We start from the raw sequence: 20,653 nt of genomic DNA on the forward strand, positions 1-20,653 counted from the left end.
ACCCCTTGCACATGTGGTAGTTAGATGGGAGAACACGTTTTAGGGAAACTAGAGCAGTCATGGATTTCATTATGAGAAACGTTGAAATCTTAGAAAGAGGAGTTAACAACCAATGAGGCCTCTGAAAGTGTGTGCGATAAGTGGTGTTTTTCTCACCCTGTAACACTTCGAATTATGCAAAAGGCACGAGCAGTGAATACTTTGCATAGTCATGCAAAATGCATACAATGCTGAATGGGAACCTTTACCAATCAACGTGCAGCAGAAGGCCGCGAGGAAGAGAGAACAAAAATGGACTGACGGGGAGAAAGAGAGGAACAGGCCTCAGTGACAGACAGTGAAGGCATGCCACGCGAGAGAGAGAACGAAGAGAACACATCTGACAGCACGACTCTAGCCCACAGAGAGCCAGAGCGACACCCACCATGGGAGCACAGAGGGAGGGCGCTAGATCAGCCTATTTTATGACAGATACAGTCATACAAAACAAAGACAAATCAATCTGCACTCCTTATTATTAGGAAAATAATATTAGTTGGATTTTACAATGCTTATTAGTTATTTTAAGGTGCGGAGGAGATAAATAACAACCCTGGCATATGGGTTGCAAATATGTACACAATAGATCAAGTTCCCAAATGTGGTAACTCCCGTCATCTGCACTCTATAAGTGGCTCTGTGAGGAGTCCTGATATTTGATTATGTTTGGTTAATTAGTCGTAATCTTCAGTTCTAAACAAACACACACATGAAATGAATGTAACCTAAATAGGTAATTGCTTGGTAACATATATCAATACACATTGACACAGTTAAATACTTTAGTACAAATCAAATGATTTATTAGAGGCCCAACACGTTTAGTGAAAAAATGCACTTCTTCAGGGGCAATTTGCATAATGTTCATCAAGTAATCTGGAAAACATAATACATATTAGTCCCAATAATCGATGTCAATTATAATTTGCAGTATAATCTCAAGTAAACAAAATACCATATGGTAGACCCATGTATATCATTTTCAAAACCTAAATAACCTAATTTGTGGACATAAGTCAGACAGACATTATAATGCTGAACATTTTTACATCAATATGTGTTCTTAAAGCTCAACAAGGTAATATTTCTGTAAACAAATCAATTACCTGTGGTAATATTTCCATTAACCTCAAGTAGCTGGCTGCTCATCAAAGAGAAAAGCTGAAAGTATTCTCTATGCATGAGCTGTATTTGTAGTGTAACCCTTGACAAAAAGCTGTTTAAAAAAAGGAGTAAGACCCAGAAAGAATGGTCAAAGAAGCGATATTCAATGTAGAACGAATAGATTTTGACCGAATGATTAAGGGGGTGACTTACCACCTAGTAACTGGTAAAGAACTGAAGATAGTATGCTGAGATGATCTCCATTCACCATGGGTAACCCGTCTTGTAGTGAATACCATTTAATCCATGTAGAAGCAACTGGCAATCCAAGCAATACCAGGTAAACCTACAAAGAATCCGAATATGGATTTACTAAAAGAAGTTCAAAAAAGATGTTCAAAAAGTGCTCAAAAAAGAAATGTAAAACTAACTAGATACTAAATAGGTGAGGCCAGAAGAGTAAGAATCTGCTCAAGGTGTCAGCAAGGAAGTCCGTATATACTTACTGAAAAGTAGTCTGAGTAGGTGCAGCAGCAAAGGATGATGCCCTCCCTTTCCAAGACTCGCTACCCAGTTATTAAAGCGCTTATACACAGGAGGAATGTCACATGAAACGCCACAAATAAACGTCATTTTGATATGAGGAAAAATGTAATTAAACTGCGACCTAGTTTAACGATGGCAAAATCGGGAAGTGTTTAGATATAGCATGAATTACACTCAGTTTGTGGGAGAAATATATGCACGCTGTTCAGACATCCAAACACCTCAGAAAAGAAGTACTGTAGAATGATGTTGCATGGGAGCAAATTAATGTTCAGCAGTACTCATGCAATCATGTGGATGCATGAACACACACACATGTTCCTTGTCATGCGTTTGTAGGTAATGGCAAAACATGTTCAATACTTACTATTTTTTTAAATGCCGCCTAATTAGGATTTGTAAACGCATGGGATATATAACCCCTGGGCTCTCTAGGGAGTAGGGCGTTTGGCAAATAATCCACGTTGTCCCTGTGCAGTATTTCATATACAGTCTATGCGTTAAAGATCCCGCGTGCTCACTATTCCTCATCAGGTACATCAGGTATTTTAATAACAAGTGGTATTTTAAATACCACAGGACTCTGAGGATGGAGTACCTGTAAAACATGTGGTATTTTAAATAAGTCAAATTTTTAAAAAGACGCCCAATTATGGGCAGAGATCACATGGGAATGTACCAAATCAAGTGCACATAGAAATTACTGCATAGCGTACATAATTAAGCAATGTTCCCTGGAGCTGTGGGTAGTAGGGCTTCTTATGACTCCGGGAGCCAAGTTATGTCTTAGACCGAAGAGCATGTGCGTAAATCGAGCTATGGTAGCTGGTAACCCGGAAGTAGGGCTTTGTGGTGGTAACCAAGCCACAATGGAGAGCAGGCGAAAATAAAAGAATCTATTTGGGAATGGCCGCTGTTTAATGGGCTTTCTATTTCAGTGGGCAGACTCTGACGCAGTGCATTAGAGAGGAGACCGCAGTGACTAGTGAGGGGAATTCAGACACAGCAACAAGGGGTGGGTGGGGGAGGATGATGAGGTGACGGTGGGCGAAGCAAGAGTGGCATAAGAGCGGTAAGTGGATTCCCGTGGGCACTCTACTGGTGAATATTGCCCAGAGGCGCTTATTACCGATTGGCCCAGAGAAATCCAATGTTCTACTCTGTGTGCTAAAGCATATTTACCCATATAGTACTTACTGCATTTTGTTAATTTGTTATTGTGTTGATACAGAAGGAATCAATAGAGAAGTGAGAGGATACACAAGTACAATGTATATTCTTTCCTTTCAAATGTTTGGCAATGTTTCACTCTTCTAAGATCCAGGGATGTGGGATACTCTCCTATTCAGAGGTTACGCCAATATGTTGGTGCGTTATTATAATTATGATAGAGGTGAAATCGTGTGGGACCCCATTACTAAAGCCCTCCAGGGACCTTCATAAATGGTCGTTGTTATGCTAGACCTTTGGCTATGGCGCAGGGGGACCAACACAGGGTCCGACCTGGAACTAAAAGTGGCACTGGAAATGTTTCAAAGTTGCTGGAGTGAATTTAGCAAGCAAGCCCATCCCACCTAAGGAGGAGTTTAGATTTATTGTTTGGCGAGGTGGGGACTCTAGGTCCATGAACATTCGGAAAAATTGGTCAAAAAAGTGATTTATAAAGCAGATTTTTCCCATCAGTTAAACATAACAATAAATCTGACATAACATTTGCTAGGAGTGAGGCATCACATAATGGAAGCGTTATAACAATTTCAAAGGGATGTGCGGGATGAGGAGTGATGGAAGGAAGGGGTGGGGTGACTGGGAAGGAAGGGGAGAGGCACGGGAAAACTAGGATACACACACACACGAGGTCCATGGTGGAGATGGGGTTCCATGTGTTAATATTGCAGCAAAAAGGCAGTGGTTTTGCCGCTGCAATCCATGTAAAGGATGCAGGGGACACCCCCGCAACCCCTGGACCGTTTGTACCATTTAAGGAGAGCGGGGGACACACCGGCAACCCCGGTGCCCTTTAAATATTATAATGGGGTATACCTTTACCGGGTTAAAAAAGAAAGGCAGGACACTGGTTTTTTGTCAACAGCTATTAACTCATCAAAAACTACATATGTTTATAACAGGTTGTAAGTTTTAATTGTTTTATAAAAATCAAAAACCATAATACATATAAAATACATCATCAGACACTCTAAAATGGTACACATATGTAACAAGGCACAAACCATATAACAATTTATAAAATATAGAGATATCAATCATATCAATCTATGTACAAACCTATGCTGTAATTCCTTATCAGGTTAGGGGTTGTGATCCTGATGGATCACTCAAAGTTTTTCTCACTCAATCTAGTGTTCAGTTTAGATTGGGACACTCCCTATATGGGATATTCAATACTACCATGCAATTTAGTATTATTTCTAAATTGGGAACTCAACATGTTTCAGTCCTCCTTGTTATTGTAGGGACTTTCTTCAGGAGTAGTCAGGAAAATAGTATTTAGAGTAAGGGCAATTGGTCTAAAATCTTCTTGTTTTGAAGATGTATTCAGACGAAGAGCATTGGCTGTTGACAAAACCATAAAAAAGAATCAGAATTATCCAATGTATTCTTGGGGCACAGTTCAATGTGTCAATAGGAGTTCAGGATCAATAAAGTTACCTGGACTTCTTGGTGTAGGTGTTCTCTTGTTTTTCAGTAGAAAAAATCCACAACTGTTGGACGTGTTTTCTTAATGAAAGGGAATATATTCCTTTTTAACCTGAAACGCATTAGTATATGTTTACAAGAGAGTCTTAAAATCAGTCTTTCATCTTTTGAGTTGAGCTAGACAAGTTAGTAAGATCAGGCATTAGTATGCTGTAAAGGTCCTGTATGCATGTATCATTCAGTTTATGGCGAGCTTGATAATCCGTCAAATTTGTTAATCATTTCTACATTGTTATGAAGTACTCTCACCCTAGTAAGCAAAATTATGGCTTACCTCATGTGAAGTCTGATATTATGAAGCCGCGGTCAGATTAATGTGTAGATTGGCATCTATAAGGAGCTTCTTAATTGCATGGCGTTATGACATTGCAAATAGGAGAAAGCAGGAAGCCGGTAAGCATGCCGGAAAATAAAGTCCAAACTGCTGTCGAAAAAAGTGAAGGAGCAGTTTGAGTGGGGCTAGTTTTGTTTCCAATTATGAGCTTGAACTTGATCATTAGTGGTTCTATAAATAAAGGGCCGGAGTTGTAGTTCTGCTACTACCATCTATGGTACTTTTCTTATGGATTTTAAACATTCATCTATGTTTAGCAGATGTTCGTATTGCTCCCCGTAGGGAAGCAGTAGTAGCTACACTAGCGTGCAAGATTTTATTCTATTTGGCAGTAAGTTTACCTGTTAGTTCAGTTCTATTGCATGTCTGGTTTCTTCTTCCTGTTTAGTTAATCCGCTCTAGTCCGGGCCTCATAAGGTGAAAACACTGTGAATCCTCCGTGAGACCACCGAGAGAGGGTCACCAGGACATCTGCTGAGGTCCCTGTAGGCCAGTCCAGCCCTGGATAAAACTGCATTACCCCATGAGTGCTGGACATCTAAAACCTCTACAGATGTGCGGTTTGTACATGCGTGTGGACTGTGAGAATGTGCAACCTACCATTATTTTGGTTCTCTGCTGTGGCAGAACCGTATTCTGTGCCCAAAATGAGGGAAGAGGGTTTCAAATTAAATTTGACACAGCTCCCAAACCTGTGGCAGAGGCACAGATAGATATCCCAGTAGAGCAGGGTTAGAAACACATTTCTACTGACTTTGTGGCTAGGTGATATATGTCCAGACTAGTAAGCTGGGTTTTACGGTGGCTGACATCCCCTCACAAGTATTCTCTGCTTGCCTTGAAGAAGAGTAGAAGGGACATCAGGTTGGTGGGGAGAAGAGGCAGGTGAAATAGAAGGGTAAGGTTGTGGTCAGGATGTGTGAAACCAGGTACATCTTGGCAGAGTACTCCGGCAAAGGCAGGAACTGGCGATTCCTGAACTCAAGGTGGCACAGCAGACTCTCCATAGAGTGCGATGACAGTAAATGTGAAGGTGCAGCAAGAATGTTGACTTCACCTATTTCCGTGGTAAATTCGGTAGTCAGCAACATGGGGCATGATACAGAGGTCTTCATCCCTCCGTATCATGCTCCATGTTACTTACTTCCGAATTTTACTTCAACCCTCCAAAGCCACATGCAACCCATTACATGTCGCTGCAACTTAAAGTGAGGACGCAATCTCTATGCAGTTTGTCCCTTCTACTATTCATGTGAATGCTAATGCCTTTACATTTATTTTGTGCTGGAACCGAGAAAACTAAATGCTTTAACACGTTGGTGGAGGAAGTCCATTCCAAAATGGATAGCACAGTTTCCTGAGTACATGCATGCATGTATAAAGCGTGACCAGGCCGAGTCCTTGACCTTGTCAGCAGAGAGGAAGAACCCCTCATCATGGGCAGCAGGCGGTATGGGGAGAGATCCAGCACTAGGGATTGGGAAGAATTCGACAAACAGGAAGCAAATACCTGCACCCCCCCTCATTGTTGCATGTGAACCCCTCCTGGGAGCATGGTAGCTCCCAGGATGTTGTAATGGGTCACGTGGCAGTAGCCACGTGACCAACATAATAAAATAGGCGAGCTGCTTCCGGCTCGCCAGTCACTCCCATTCTGGCTCCAGCGTCGTTCTTTGAGAAGCACCATGCTGGTGCTGCGCTGTGTGTGCTGGGCCCAAGGACGGGGCCCAGTTGGAGGACGGTGCCCCTGCCGGGCAACGCCGTCCGGATGGTGCCCCTGCCGGGCAACACCATCCCTGTGTGTCCCCATGGCCCTGTGAGTTGGGCCATGGTGGCGACCCCGGCCTGGGTGCCCCCAGAGCCGGGGCCGCGGTAAGCCGGTTGCCAGCCGGCCATGTGTGGCGCTCCGGTGTCCCGGAGCGGGTGGGCTGAACCCCCACCCTTCCTAGTGCGGCGTGATCGCCGCACTGCAGCATGTGGTGTCGGGCGCTGCCCGACACGAGTATGGGGCTGCCCGGTGGACCGGAGCAGCCCCCAACAATGGCGACGAGGAGAGGGGCCCCGCGTGCCCCGGAGAAGATATGGTGCGGGCCCATCTCCATCTGGGCCCGCGATGTGGAGGAGCGGAGACGTCCTTTCCCCCGATCCCCGTGGGGAAGAGAAGTTTCCGCGGCGGCGGCCGCGACGAGGAGCGGCTAACATCGCCGCGGGAGGATGGATGCGGGCCCAACTCCAACTGGGCCCGCAAAGGTACTGCCCGGACCACGTGGGGTAGGGCAGAGGAGATGGCCGCGGTGGCCGCGGTGGCCGCGTGGGCCCCCCCCTCCCCCCTCCCCCCTTGACGAGGGACAGCCCGCGGCATCGGCCGCGTGCGTGCTGCGCCCCTCCCCCACCTTGGATGCGGACTCTGCCGCTGCGGGGGGCGGGGGACGCATGAGCGGCGTCGGCCGCAGGAGGATGGGGGCCCCGCGTGCCCCCAGGAGGTTTGGTGCGGGCCCATTTCCAACGGAGCCCGCACCGGAGAAATGGCGTGGCGGGCCCATCACCTGCTGGGCCCGCGGAAAAGGAAGACGGCGTGCTGCCGTCCCGTCCCCTGAGGGAGACGAAGAAGGCCCGCGGCATCGGCCGCGGTGAGGAGGCGCTGCCCCTCCCCCACCTGCGACGAGGGGAAACGGCGAGCATGGCCGAAATAAAGAGGCGGGCCCAACTCCAACGGGGCCCGCAGAGGGAAAAGAGGGGCCGCGGAACAGCTGAGGCGGCCCCCAACGGAAGGCGGGCCCATGATCAGCTGGGCCCGCGGGGAAAATACAGAGAAAAAAAATGTGTGTTGCAGGCCCGAATCCAACAGGGCCTGCAAAGGAAACAAAGGAGGCGGGCCCAGCACCAGCTGGGCTCGCAAGGACAAGGGAGTGCTCGCTCTGAGGAGTGGGCAGAAGAGCTGCCTGCCCTGCCCCTACAGGCAATGGAGTGGATGCGGGCCCACTACAAACTGGGCCTGCAATGAAAAGGAGAAAAGGGGACAAAGGCAGCGGGCCTAACACCAGCTGGGCTCGCAAGGACACGGGCCCTGAGGGGTGTTGCCCCCATACAAATAGACCTAGCCGATGTGGCCCCTGGGCCTCCCCAGGTGCGGCTTTGCCGGTGTTTGTGTGACTGTGTTGTAACTGTCCGAAATGGAACCCTGGTGAGGGTGCGAGCTGGTTTCCGGCGACTCCATACGGAAGATGGACATCGTGAGTGACATTCCCCGGAAGACTGTGAGCCGGCAGACACGGACTTGCTTAAAAATGGCCCGGTTAGTGGGTAATGTTGTGTGGTGCACACCTGCAGACTCGGAGTGCTTTATGTGGTGCCAGTAGCCCCCAGTGGTGCTGTTTAGTGACATGAAACCACTCACCCAGGTTAATAAAGGGTGTATTAGTAGAGTGGTTGTAGGAGTAGTAGTGGGCAGTAGTGGTGTGTGTTTTGTTTTGTTGCTCATTAAAAAAATGGAGTGGTGTTGCATGTGAACCCCTCCTGGGAGCATGGTAGCTCCCAGGATGTTGTAATGGGTCACGTGGCAGTAGCCACGTGACCAACATAATAAAATAGGCGAGCTGCTTCCGGCTCGCCAGTCACTCCCATTCTGGCTCCAGCGTCGTTCTTTGAGAAGCACCATGCTGGTGCTGCGCTGTGTGTGCTGGGCCCAAGGACGGGGCCCAGTTGGAGGACGGTGCCCCTGCCGGGCAACGCCGTCCGGATGGTGCCCCTGCCGGGCAACACCATCCCTGTGTGTCCCCATGGCCCTGTGAGTTGGGCCATGGTGGCGACCCCGGCCTGGGTGCCCCCAGAGCCGGGGCCGCGGTAAGCCGGTTGCCAGCCGGCCATGTGTGGCGCTCCGGTGTCCCGGAGCGGGTGGGCTGAACCCCCACCCTTCCTAGTGCGGCGTGATCGCCGCACTGCAGCATGTGGTGTCGGGCGCTGCCCGACACGAGTATGGGGCTGCCCGGTGGACCGGAGCAGCCCCCAACACTCATGCCATCATGCATCTGTGCAAAACCCTGTCTCCAACCTTGCTTCTGAAGACGTATACCGCCAGTGTTCTTTTTCCACTGCATATGAGAAGCCTTGTGATCTAAGAAAAGTCACCCGCTATGGCAAAGCTCCAGGGCTGCAGAAACCCGATCACTGCTGTGGAGTGGCAGCTGAGAGAGAGATGCTGACTGCAGCCGCGCAACAGCACAGAACAGAAGCACAGGGATCAGGACCAGCAAAACTCACCAGTAATCCCACAAATGAAAAGGACAATCCATTAGATTGCTGTGGATTTGAAAGGGGAAGGTTCCCTGGACTCACCCAAGCGGCTCCAAAACGCAAACCTTGATACAGCTTTTCCAGTGCTGTCAAATGTGCCGGGTGGCAAACCCTTGCGGAGCAAGTGAGCAGTACTAAACCCCATGTTCCAGCTTTTCACTGCACATAGATACTCAAGGAGGGAAAGGAAGACAGGGAAAGGAGAATGATTAGAGACAACTGGCCAACCCTCACCAGGGGAGGGATTTATAAGCAGGGAACATCAAACAGGGAGTGTGTGCGTGTATCAGGTGAGGTCAGAGGAGTTGATAGTGGTTCTGCAGTATGAGTGTGACGAGTGAGTATAGAGGGATGGGTAAGGTGCGAGTGTGAGATGACTGGTATAGAGTGGAAGGCGGATGGTTGAGGGGTGGCGTGGTTGGAGTAGTATTGTGGGAGAGGGATTAGTGTAGGTGTAGTAGTGAAAGGAGTAGTAGTAGTAGCAGTGGGAGGAGGCATACTAGTGGGGAGCAGGAGGAGTAGTAGTGTGGGAGGAAGAGTAGTAGAGTAGGAGAAGGAGTAGCAGTATCATGGGTGACCAGTGACAGAGAGGGAGGGGGGTAGTAGCAGAGTGGGAGGAAGGAGTGGAGAATTAACATAAAAGGGCAGAAGCAAGAGGAAGGAGGAGCGACACATGAAAGGGACATCAAGTTGGTGGGGAGAAGAGGCAGGTAAAATAGAAGGGTAAGGTTATGGTCAGGATGTGTGAAACCAGGTACATCTTTCAATGCCACTGGAAGGCATGGCCCCAGTCACCATCCCAACACTAATCAGTGGCCACAGCAGGGCCAGTTAGGAAGTACCTGAGGGAGACTTTGAGCTTGTTTTTAGGGACAACATCATTAACCTAAGCTACAATGTAGAAAGTAGGAGTCAATAATCAATAGCACTAACCAGGATTAAGGACATCTGGGATAAAGAGGTGGTTTGTGGGGAGCCAACAGAGAGAGGAAAAAGAATTCAATAAAAACCATTGAACTGTCCTTGGGACTTGGAGTGTTTTCTGTGCAAATGGTGAAACAAGGTAAATCTGAAATCAATAAAATGAAGATTCTTTTAAAGACCAGAAAACCAACTGGTTCCGTTGGTGATGATGTAGAGAGAGGTTGTCATTTTCACCCAACTCGTGCATTCTGTCAAGCTCTTTGATGCTTTGTTGAGGTATGTCAGGTCCACCTCCTGATCACTTGTTTACCTAAAGCAGCTTCTCAGTTGGCAATGCATGTAGTCTACCATCTGGATTGGTCTAATTTTTCAGAGCCTTTTTCTCATTTACTGGAGCAGCAACACTTTTCAGGAATTCTCCATCTTGTGACCTTCCACTTTAACCAGGCTCTCCAGTCTACCGATAGCACGTTAAAGCAGATTTAAATCCTTGTGGGTGATATTTTTAATTGCCCGCCCTTAGTTCTGCTATTTTTAGATTTCTGTGTGTGCAGGTGTCCTCATTTATCCCCAGTGGGGAGTCCTTTGCCTTGAGGCTGAGAAGGTGCAGCCGCTACCCAATACCGGGTGCCAGCAGGAGTTTCAAACGCTGAGGGTAGACCGGACCCAGAGTAGGGTGGAGGTTGCCAGCGAAGCACAGAAGTAGTTCTGTGAGGGTCCAGCTGAAGATGACCTGAATGCGAAGCAGGAGAGAAGAGCCGAGTGTGGAGTCGCTGCAGTGCTGCGGAAACGGGAAAGAAAAGCCTGGTTCATTGAAAAGAAGAACCCCAGTCCTAGAAAGTCCCAGTGGCATGCCAAAATCCCTCAGAAGATAACGGGAGGTTCAAGAGTCCCAGAAGAGGCACGGGAGCGGAATATAGATGGTTTGGGGACCCTAACATTGGTTTACCAGCCATCCGAGGATAGCTTCCTTGCCGTAGTGGTGACCATAAGACCACAGATCACCAGAGATGGGTCGAGGACTCTAACCAGTACAAATCAAGCTTCCGAGGAGAGCTTCCTTGTCACACCGGTGATCATAAGCCCACTGACCACCAGAGATGGGTTGAGAACCTTAACCAGTACAAACCAAGCATCCGAGGAGAGATTCCTCATTGCAGTGGCGACATTCAGCCCATTGACCACCAGAGACGGGTTGGAGACCCTAACACTTGCAAACCCAACATCTGAGGGAAGATTCCTCATCACAAGGCCGACAATAAGGCCACAGACCAGCAGAATCGGGTCAAAGACCCTAACGATTGGAAACTAAGCATCCAAGGAGAACATCCTTGTTGCAGTTGCAAAACTAAGCCCAGTATGCAACATAGAAGGATTTGGGACTTTGCTACCACCAAAGTGGCAAAGTATACATCAAGCTGAAGAATGTGAGAGAAAACATTTTAGACACCAGGACAAGGGAGCCATTCTCCTAGAGAAGGGGTCAAAGCTCTGGGAAAATACTCTATAGATGCCAGAGGGAAGGACCCATTCCCCCTGGCCATGTTGTGAACAGTGCCAAGAAATACCAGAGGAAGGAAGTCATTCTCCTGGTCTCGAACTGGGAGTTGTACTAAAGACGCCTGGGGAAGGGAGTCATTCCCCCTGGCCTTGTTGTGAACTGTGTGAAGCAATACCAGGAGAAGGGAGTTATTCTCCTGGTGCTGGACTATGGGTTGTGCTAAAGACACCAGGGGAAGGGAGTCATTCCCTCTGGTCTTGTTGTGAACTGTGGCAAGCAATACCAGGAGAAGGGTGGTATTCTTCTGGTCCCGAACTGGGAGTTGTGCTAGAGACGCCACAGGAAAGGAGTGATGGCCCCAACGGTAGAGATCTACACCAGGAGGGGGGAGTCAATCTCCTGGACATGGAATTGTATAAAGACTGTGTGAAACCTGGAAGCCAGGGGAAGGGAGCTGTTGCTCCTTTGAACATCACCTGAGCATCAGAAGAAGGAAGACTTTCTCCTGGAGGAGGAACATTCTATTAAGATTGTCCTTAGTTCTAGTGTGAGATATAGAAGTAGGTTGTGACACAGGATGGTGGCATTTTGTTTTGACAGACATTCTCATGGACCCTTTAGTATTAGTTGTGAGACAGGGAAACCCCTCTTAGAAGGTACCCTTACATATGGTGTCAAAGTGGGTTCTGACTCAACTGATATAAATTGTGGAACCCTGCATTACTATAAACTGAGCAGTCAGGCCACTGGACGCACTGTAGCTACTAGTGAATCTATAGGTTTTGACTTACACAGTAGTCAGGATATCTTCATAGAAGTAGGATAATGCCAGTTGATCCACACATGACTAATTCTGTCACTTCCTAAGGGTACTTACATCTGCCGAGTGTCAAAATCGGTCTAGCGTGAAAATACGGATTAGACATAATGGCTGGAGTAATAGATCCGGACTACAGTGCGAAATAAAGATATTAATGCAGAATATGGGAAGCAAACATACCATGTGAAAACTGGGGAGAAAATCTCCCACTGAATCTTAGAAGCAGTTCTCTTCCCTAAACCCATAGAGGTTCGGGAACAAGAGCTCACAGAAAGAGGTGAAAAGGGTTTTGGAAACTCTGATGAAGAACCCCCTTCTATTGTAACCCCAGTAACCCCGAGAACCACTGTGGAAGTGACAGAGATAGTTTCTGACCTAGCTTTCGCTCAGCAAGCGATCCTATTCTGTCAGAAGTCTTATTAAAAGTAGTGCCAGAAGAGAAAGGAATATCTAAGGATGGGCCCTTTTTTTCTAAAACAAGGCCTTCTTTATAATGGAGCTCTTACAGCAGAAGGGTTAACCGGGGCCCAGATTGTTGTTCGTAAGGGTCATAGGGGGATTGCCCTGGAAAGGGCTCATGCCCACTTCACTTCAGAAGACTTGGGAATGGCAAAAACACAGGGACAAATTATCAACAGGTTTTATTGGCCAGGGATATATGCTGATGTTAAGAACTTCATAGCTGCTTGTACCCTATATCATAAAATAGCTCCACATTCCCTTCCACCTGCACCACTACAACCCCTCCCTATAATAGAGATACAGTTCTCTAGAATTGGCATGGGTATTGTGGGACCATTAGAGTTGTCCTAACTAGTGAATAAGTATATTCTAGTCATTCTAGACTATGCAACCCGGTATCCGGAGGCCTTACCATTGAAAAATAATACCTCAAAACAGATTCTTAAACAACTAATCCCTTTTCTGTCACGGGTAGGATTTCAGAGAGAAATATTGACCAATAAATGGAGTACCTTTATGTCAAAGTTGATGGCACAAGTGAAGGAGACCTTGCAGATAAAAAACCCACACTCCTCTGTTTACCATCCTCAGACAGAAGGTTTAGTAGAGCATTTTAATAAAACCTTAAATAACATTCTAAAACAATTGGTGGAAGCAGATGGACACAACTGGAACACAATGATCCATTGGGCCCTATTTACCATCAGGAAATCCCCTGTGGCCTCCATAGGGTTTTCTCCTTTTGAGCTCCTTTACAGATGCAACCCCAGAGATTTACTGCACATGCTCCGGTAGACCTGGGAAGAAAGGGAAGAGGCAGTGCTGTGTGATGAATCCAATGGAGTCATCATGGATCAACCCGGCAGTAAGCTCCTCCCATATGGCCAGGGGATGGCAGCCGCTACCTGATCCTGAATCCGGGGGTGGATATATGAGGTAGGATCACATGGGAGGAGACAATTACTGTGGAGATTTCATGGTTTCATTGGACGAGACATGATATTCCCCATTTTCTCATGAGACAGACCCTCTGATAACCAATGCCTTAATGGCCTATTGCCATGCATCTGTTCTCCCCTTCAGCGAAAATAGAGAAACCTTTGCCCAACACGCTTTAGGCCACACTCCCATCTCTAGTCTAAAAGAGATTTTCCAAATACTATGCATCAGTTGACATCAATGGACTCCCACAACCACCTAAGAACTGGGACGAGGAGGATGAAGGAAATAATGCAAAGCCAAATGAGCCTCAAGCTCAATGAGCATGCTAGTTGTTTTCAATTGGGAAAAATAGGTTAGTCGTCTTACCCACCTCAGACTACAAAATGGCTTTACGATGGTATGGATTTTATGAAATATTAGAGCGGACAGGTTTGTATAACTAGCTCAGCCAGACAGAATCTACCACATCAACGTCATAAAGGAGCTAATCCTAATGGCTACTTTGTTATCTGAAGGAACACCTGATTGTAGTTTGGTGCCCTCTGATCTACCTGAGCAACAACAATAGGATATCCAGGATTTACTGGATCAATTGTCTTCAGTAGTGAACCAGGGTAAGTGAAAGTGCTCAACACTACATTTGCACATCCCCAGGCCAAGTGATTAATATGATGCCTTATCGAATTCCAAAGGGAAGAAAGGAAATAGTCCTCCAGGAGGTGGAGAAAATGTTAGGCGCAGATATAATTGAACCCTCACAGAGTCTGTGGTCATCTCCAGTAGTCCTTGTGGCCAAACCAGATCAATCGTGGATGTTTTGGATAGACTTCCAGAAATTGAATGCCCGGTCCCAGTTCGACAACTATCCGATGCCTCGGATCGACGACCTCTTCAACAGACTGGGATTGGCTGTCTATATTTCCAGGATCGATCTAACCAAGGGCTATTGGCAGGTGCCACTGAGCCCCTCTGATAAAAAAAATGATGGCTTTCTCCACCCCCAGAGCACTATTTCATTTCAAAGTTCTTCCCTTTGGACTTAATGGGGCCCCAGCGGCCTTTGAGCGGCTGATGACCAGATACTGTGACCTATTTTTCCACTTCTGAGGCACATATCTGGATGACATTGTGATCCACAGCAAAACCTGGGAGGCACACCTGTTTCACTTGTATGAAACCACCCACGCTGAGAGGCAAGCCGGCCTTACTGCTAATCCCACAAAATGTCAGCTAGCACAGTCAGTGGTAAAATATCTAGGCTTTTTCGTGGGAAATGGACTCGTCCAACCCCAACTGGAAAAAGTCAGGTCCGAGCAGTAAACACCTTCCCAAAGACCAAAAGAGAACCCAAGGGCCTTTTTGGAGATTACTCGATTTTACCCAATGCTTATTCCTAACTATTCGGCCATAACATCTTGCCTCAATGATAAATTGAAAAAAGCTGAGCCATAAAAACTTTGTCCCCCTAGTAGTGGTTTAATGCGGGAGGACCTCATGGAGAGGGACTCCCTCTCTGAGGACAAGGACGATCACCTGGGGTACAGCCCATTGAATGTTGTTACTCCCCAACATTCCCTAGCCCTTCCCACTGTTCAGAGCCATTTTATTGAAAGTAAAACTATGTATTATTGCAACACAGGAGCTAGAGCTAAAGCCAAAAGTACTAGGATGAAGAAGAGCACAGGAGACATTAGGGTCATTGACTGTGCTCGTACTGGTACTAGGTGGCTCTGAGGAGGCATCAGGATTATGTCATCAACAGAACAAAGGACATTTTCAATCAACCAGAGCAGGACTGACAACATTCTATAAATATAGATGATGGACTAACAAACCTGTCAAACCCAGCCGGGAGAGGTAACAAGGGCGGAAACCGGCAGGATTTTCAAACGCTGTGGGCAGACCAGAGTCAGAGAAGAGTGGTGAACGGTGGTGAAGCATGGAAGTATAAAGCAGTTCTCAGAGGGTCCAGTTGAAGTTGACCCGAACACGAAGCAGGAGAGAAGAGCCGGACAGCTTACCAGAGCAGAGAGCCACCACAATGCTGCAGAAAGCAGAGAGAGAAGCCCAGTGAATCGGAGAGAAGAACCCCAGTCCCAGGAAGTCCTGGTGGCATGTCAAAATCCCTCAGAAGGTAATGGGAGATGCGAGAGACCCGGAGGGGACACAGGGCTTGAAGATAGATTGGTTGGGGACCCTAACATTGGTATACTGAGCATCCAAGGACAGCTTCCTCATCACAGTGGCGACCATAAACCCACTGACCAACAGTGATGGGTCGAGGACCCTAAACAGCACAACCCCTAACTTTTGAAAACTAAGCATACAAGGAGAAATTCTTCATCGCAGTGTCAGTAAGAAGCCCACTGACCACCAAAGAACGGTCTGGGGCCCCAACAAAAGGGAATTGAGCAAGCAAGGAAAACATCCACATCGCAGTGGCAATGCTAAACCCAGTAACCAACATATAAGGATTTGGGACTTTCCTACCACCAAAATAAAGTGGCAAAGTGTAAATCAAGCTGAAAATTGTGAGAGAGAACTTTTTAGACACTAGGGGAAGGGAGTTATTCACCCTGGCTTTATTGGAAACAGTATAGATCTGCACCAGGAGAAGGGATCCATTCTCCTGGACGTGTAATTGTATAAAGACTGTGTGAAACCCGCAAGCCAGGGTAAGGGAGTCGTTCCACCTGGCATTTTTGTTACAAAAGAACATTCTTTTGATCATTATAAAAGCATCAGGAGATGGTAGACATTCTCCTCGAGGAGAACCGTTGTGTTAGATTATCCTTAGTTGTAGTGTGAGAGATAGAAGCAGGTTGTGACACAGGACGGTGGAGTTTGTTTTGACTGACATTCTGACAGACCCTTTAATATTTTTTAGTTTTTATTTTTTTATTTATTTGTATTTTAATCCAAATAGATTTTTACAAAAGACAGAAGTTACAGGAAAAGCTTTGTAGTCTCATTAAGTTAATTTAGTCTTGAAGTTTCTGAAGAGAATGACCCTTCGAGCTTTTATGCGTAGAGAACTCTGTCTGTATAAATCAGACCGCGATCATCAGTCATTCGTTGGTTCTGATGGCGTAGGAAAAGAGTTTTGTATATGCTGTAGGATGTTATAAATTGCCAATAACCAAGATCTATTGTCTCCCATTATCATTTTGGACCAGCAGAGGTCTTCGTCTTGTAGAACGAAGTCAGAGGCTAAGTACCTCAAATAATGACCTCTTATCTTCGAAAAACCTGGACAGATGAGGAGTAGATGCCGGACGGACTCCACCACATTAGGTAGACCACAAAATCGGCAGCCGTTACTAATGGCCAACCCTCAAATGGTGAGAATTTCGTTAGTATGAAGTAGGTTCAGTCTAGCTCTTTACAGCAGATTCCTTGCCTGCTTTGATGGAAACTGTTTTATAAAAGGTTGTAAGTCGTTTAATTTTCTCGGAGCTAGTGGAAGATGGCGCGTCAGTTTATTGGCAGCTGCTGTTTCGCCTGTCTTGAGCCAATCCAGCTCTTTGATTTTGGTCAGAACTTTCACTGGGTTTGTTTTGAGTGTTTCTACATTTGAGGTGACTTTGTGAAGAGTTTCCAGGTTCCGTTGGACCCACCTGTTTAGCATTTCACAGTTTGAGTCCATACTTTCACGGTAAATGAGGTTGTGTAGCGACGGATGTTCAGCCAACTGACATTTGCGAAAGAGCATCAAGGAGTTACACCTTACAGAGGCCGCTAGGGAAAGTAGGCTTAGTTCTTTTCTGATGAAAGCCATTGCAGTGCTGTTCGGTAGACCTAGCACTTTCCTCCAAAATCGGGCCTCTAGTATTGACCAAAGTGAGGTTGGGATGTTGGGCATGGCGTCTGCGCCATAAATTAGTGTATCCAACAGCAGTACAGAGAAGGTATGTGAGGAGTGCCTCACCCCCACCCTTGCCCGGGTGCCTGGCTATTTCCAGAGTGAAAGTCAGCTGGTGCTTCAGTGAATTATCTGCCGGTAGGGGCCTGAACTACCAGCAGGTCAAGCCTGTCAGTAGTTCAGTGCCCCAGACCCCACCAGCAGACTACTCAGAGTATACCGGCCTGGAAAAGGTGCATTGTTACAGACACCTTATTTAGACAACAATACTCCTAATGACCCCCTTTGCCTCATATTCGAGGGGGAAGCAACACATTTCTGCAATTCTCTTCCTTGGGACCTGTAACAGTAAACAGTCTTCTTCGGCTTATGAAATCACTTGAAAGCACCTGCGTTTTCTCTGTATCCATGTAGTTGATATTTTGTAGTGTGTGCCCTTTGTTTTATTACTTTGCTTTCATGTGTTCTGAATGTTTTGTGAATAACTCAGATGTCTGTTTGGTTTGCACTGTATGAAATAAAATAGAATCATGGATTCAATCAGAACTTTTAGTGACAAACCAGCACTTCCCATGTATTCCTGTGCATGTCTGTTGTTCTTTTTATAGATAGTTTATCCCTAGTTGTGCAGCAACGGAGGACTGTGCATTAAGGGAAAACAGTAATAGGGTACACAAATATGCATGCAATTAGGATAGATTGTTAAGGGTACACTTTCATGAATATGGAGAGCGGGAATACAGAGGATGACAGGCAGAGGATACTGGTTAATTGCATGTGTATCTGGCAGTATATAGTGCAAATCTAATTTGGAAGCAACAGAGCACTGCCCAGGTAAGTTGGGTTTAACAGAGATCAGTGGAAGGTGAGGCTACAGGTTGTAGTTGCTTGGAAACCCCATACTACAGGGGTGGTATATACCTAGGAGTAGCAGCTCCTAAGAGACCGCAGGGTATTGAGAGTCTTGAGTTACTTCCTGAACTGCAGGAGAATTTGAAATGGCCCCGATTGTGACCGGATGGCATTCCAGAAGGGTGGAGTGTAGCAAGGGAAGCCCATTTTCCTGGCTTCCTCTTTGTGTGCCAGTTTAGTTATGAGCCCTCACAGGGTCTGGATCCTAGAGAATTGTGAGGGTGTACATTGCATGCCAAAGTAGACTGGTATTTTGCAGTACTTGCTTTATATGTGGTGCAGACCGTGTGGGCTGGGATGGGGAGGCAATGTAATTCCTTTAGGGAAATATGGGCATGGCAAACTCCATGGTGATTTGTCGATGAATCTTCAGATGTGCTCACTTTGAAGTGGTATTCATTGGAGTTTCACAATATCGCCTTCCTAATTGCACTTTGGAGTTCCTGTGCCTGCATCCGTTATATCCTGCTTTGGCTATTTCTGGTACGAGACAGGAAGCAAGTGTTTCCATTTAATTAACCCCCCCCCCCCCAAGAAGACCCCAAAGATGGCAAGTTATTAAGTAGATTCTCCCACATTTTCAACATCAAGTTTATAATGGTGAATTATATACAGACAGAATAAGTGGCAAAACTATATCAAATGCAAACATTAAACCAAGTTGCTGTGCACCTCAATTTAGAGGTCAATGCTGCAGGCTAGTAATTGAGAACTAAGGGTTTTGAGGAAATCCCATATTTCTCAAGGTAACACGGGTGGATTGATACACCTGAAATGTTGGAAAAGGGATGCGCCAAAAGTAGACAGTTACCAAGGAGCTGACACTTGGTTGATAAGTTAACTTTTCATTATAATGAGAAGGGATTTCATAAAATGTTGCCATGGAAATCCCAATCTTTGGTTTTGATAATCATGGTTGACTCAAACAAAACATCTGTGTTTCACTTAAAATATTAAAACTTTGGTTTGGGATTTGATTTAGCTTTGTCTGAAAGCTAGGTGGATGTTTGGGTAACTTGAGCCAGACATTTGAGAGGGTTGATGATGAAAAGTAATAATTGGGGCCTCTACCCACAAGAATAAAGTCTAAAGTGAAGCCACTCGAGATGACTAGGATGGATCTCTAAAACTGTAATGGATTCAGAGTGCTTTTAGTATCAGCAATGCTCAGATTTTATGTCTTCCCAAATTGTGTTTCTATCATTACCCGTGTCTCATTAGCATAGACACTTGAGATGTGCATGATTGTAAAATATAGCTTAAATAATGTTTGTCTTGCATGTATATTTTTGTGTGTGATCAGAAATCAAAGCCATTAAAACGTATGTATTTGTTAGCATTTTTTGCATGTTAGATTGAGACATTTCCTCGAGCACTAGGTCTGTAAAAAGTATGACAATTTAAGTCCTATCAATATAATTTCTTTTTATACCATCTTCAGAAATTCTAGGTGGAAACTTGGCTGACAAGACACTGTGTGCAGACTCAAAAACCTATGCAGGGGATCTTTATGACACACATTCTCTCTACGGATGGTTCCAAGCAGAGCCTACTTTCTAGTAAGTTATGCCCATGCAGCGCCATTTGTAGATTCCAGGTGCCTACTGTAAACAAGGGCATATCCATGTACATTGCTGAGTATGATGATGAACAGTATAGCTATGGAAATGCTTAATACCGAATTCTTCAATGTAACCGTTTGCCATGTCAACTTCGACGGTTCATAGAAGAGTCAGAGCAATGCAATAGCCCTTCACCAGAGTATTCTGCAAATGTTTCCAAATCTGGAGATTTGAATAGATCACATCCAATAAAATTGGCTCTATTGTCCTGCTAGCAGATGATGGCTCTGGAAGTCGTAAACCCAGTGATTTCCTTTGCAGATTATAACAAAGGTTAAGAATTGAGGTATTATCAGTAGTTGGAAGTTAACAGAACATTTGGAGTGCACCTCAGCCACCACTTCCTATTTTCACATCGCAGTAGGCGTGAAAATGATTGGAGCAGTAGCTCGACATGGAGGAAAACACTCTGTGATTGTTCCCTGTTCACGTTCCTCGTTGCTCGACATGTTATTTACTGCAGGGCTATTAGGTTTAGTTTCATGTAAAGTCCTATTGCCCTTTTGTTTGGAATTGTTGGACATTTCTACTGGACCAGGTATTCTTTGATTGTGAAGATTGTACGTCTTATTTT

The 20,653-nt window shown here is 46.0% G+C and overlaps 1 protein-coding gene across 1 annotated transcript in view; it reads left to right on the forward strand.

Annotated features, from left to right (window-relative positions):
• The window catches only part of LOC138513998 (lysosomal alpha-glucosidase-like), a 1,078,298-nt gene that overhangs the window by 561,827 nt on the left and 495,818 nt on the right, over window positions 1-20,653 (forward strand). Inside the window, exon 13 of the mRNA XM_069629222.1 lies at window positions 19,899-20,016. Within this exon, the coding sequence (XP_069485323.1) occupies window positions 19,899-20,016 (118 nt within the window). The remainder of the gene's footprint in view (window positions 1-19,898; window positions 20,017-20,653) is intronic.

This window comes from Ambystoma mexicanum, chromosome 12, assembly GCF_040938575.1.
Source record: "Ambystoma mexicanum isolate Mex_15411 chromosome 12, UKY_AmexF1_1, whole genome shotgun sequence".
NCBI classification, from domain to species: domain Eukaryota; kingdom Metazoa; phylum Chordata; class Amphibia; order Caudata; family Ambystomatidae; genus Ambystoma; species Ambystoma mexicanum.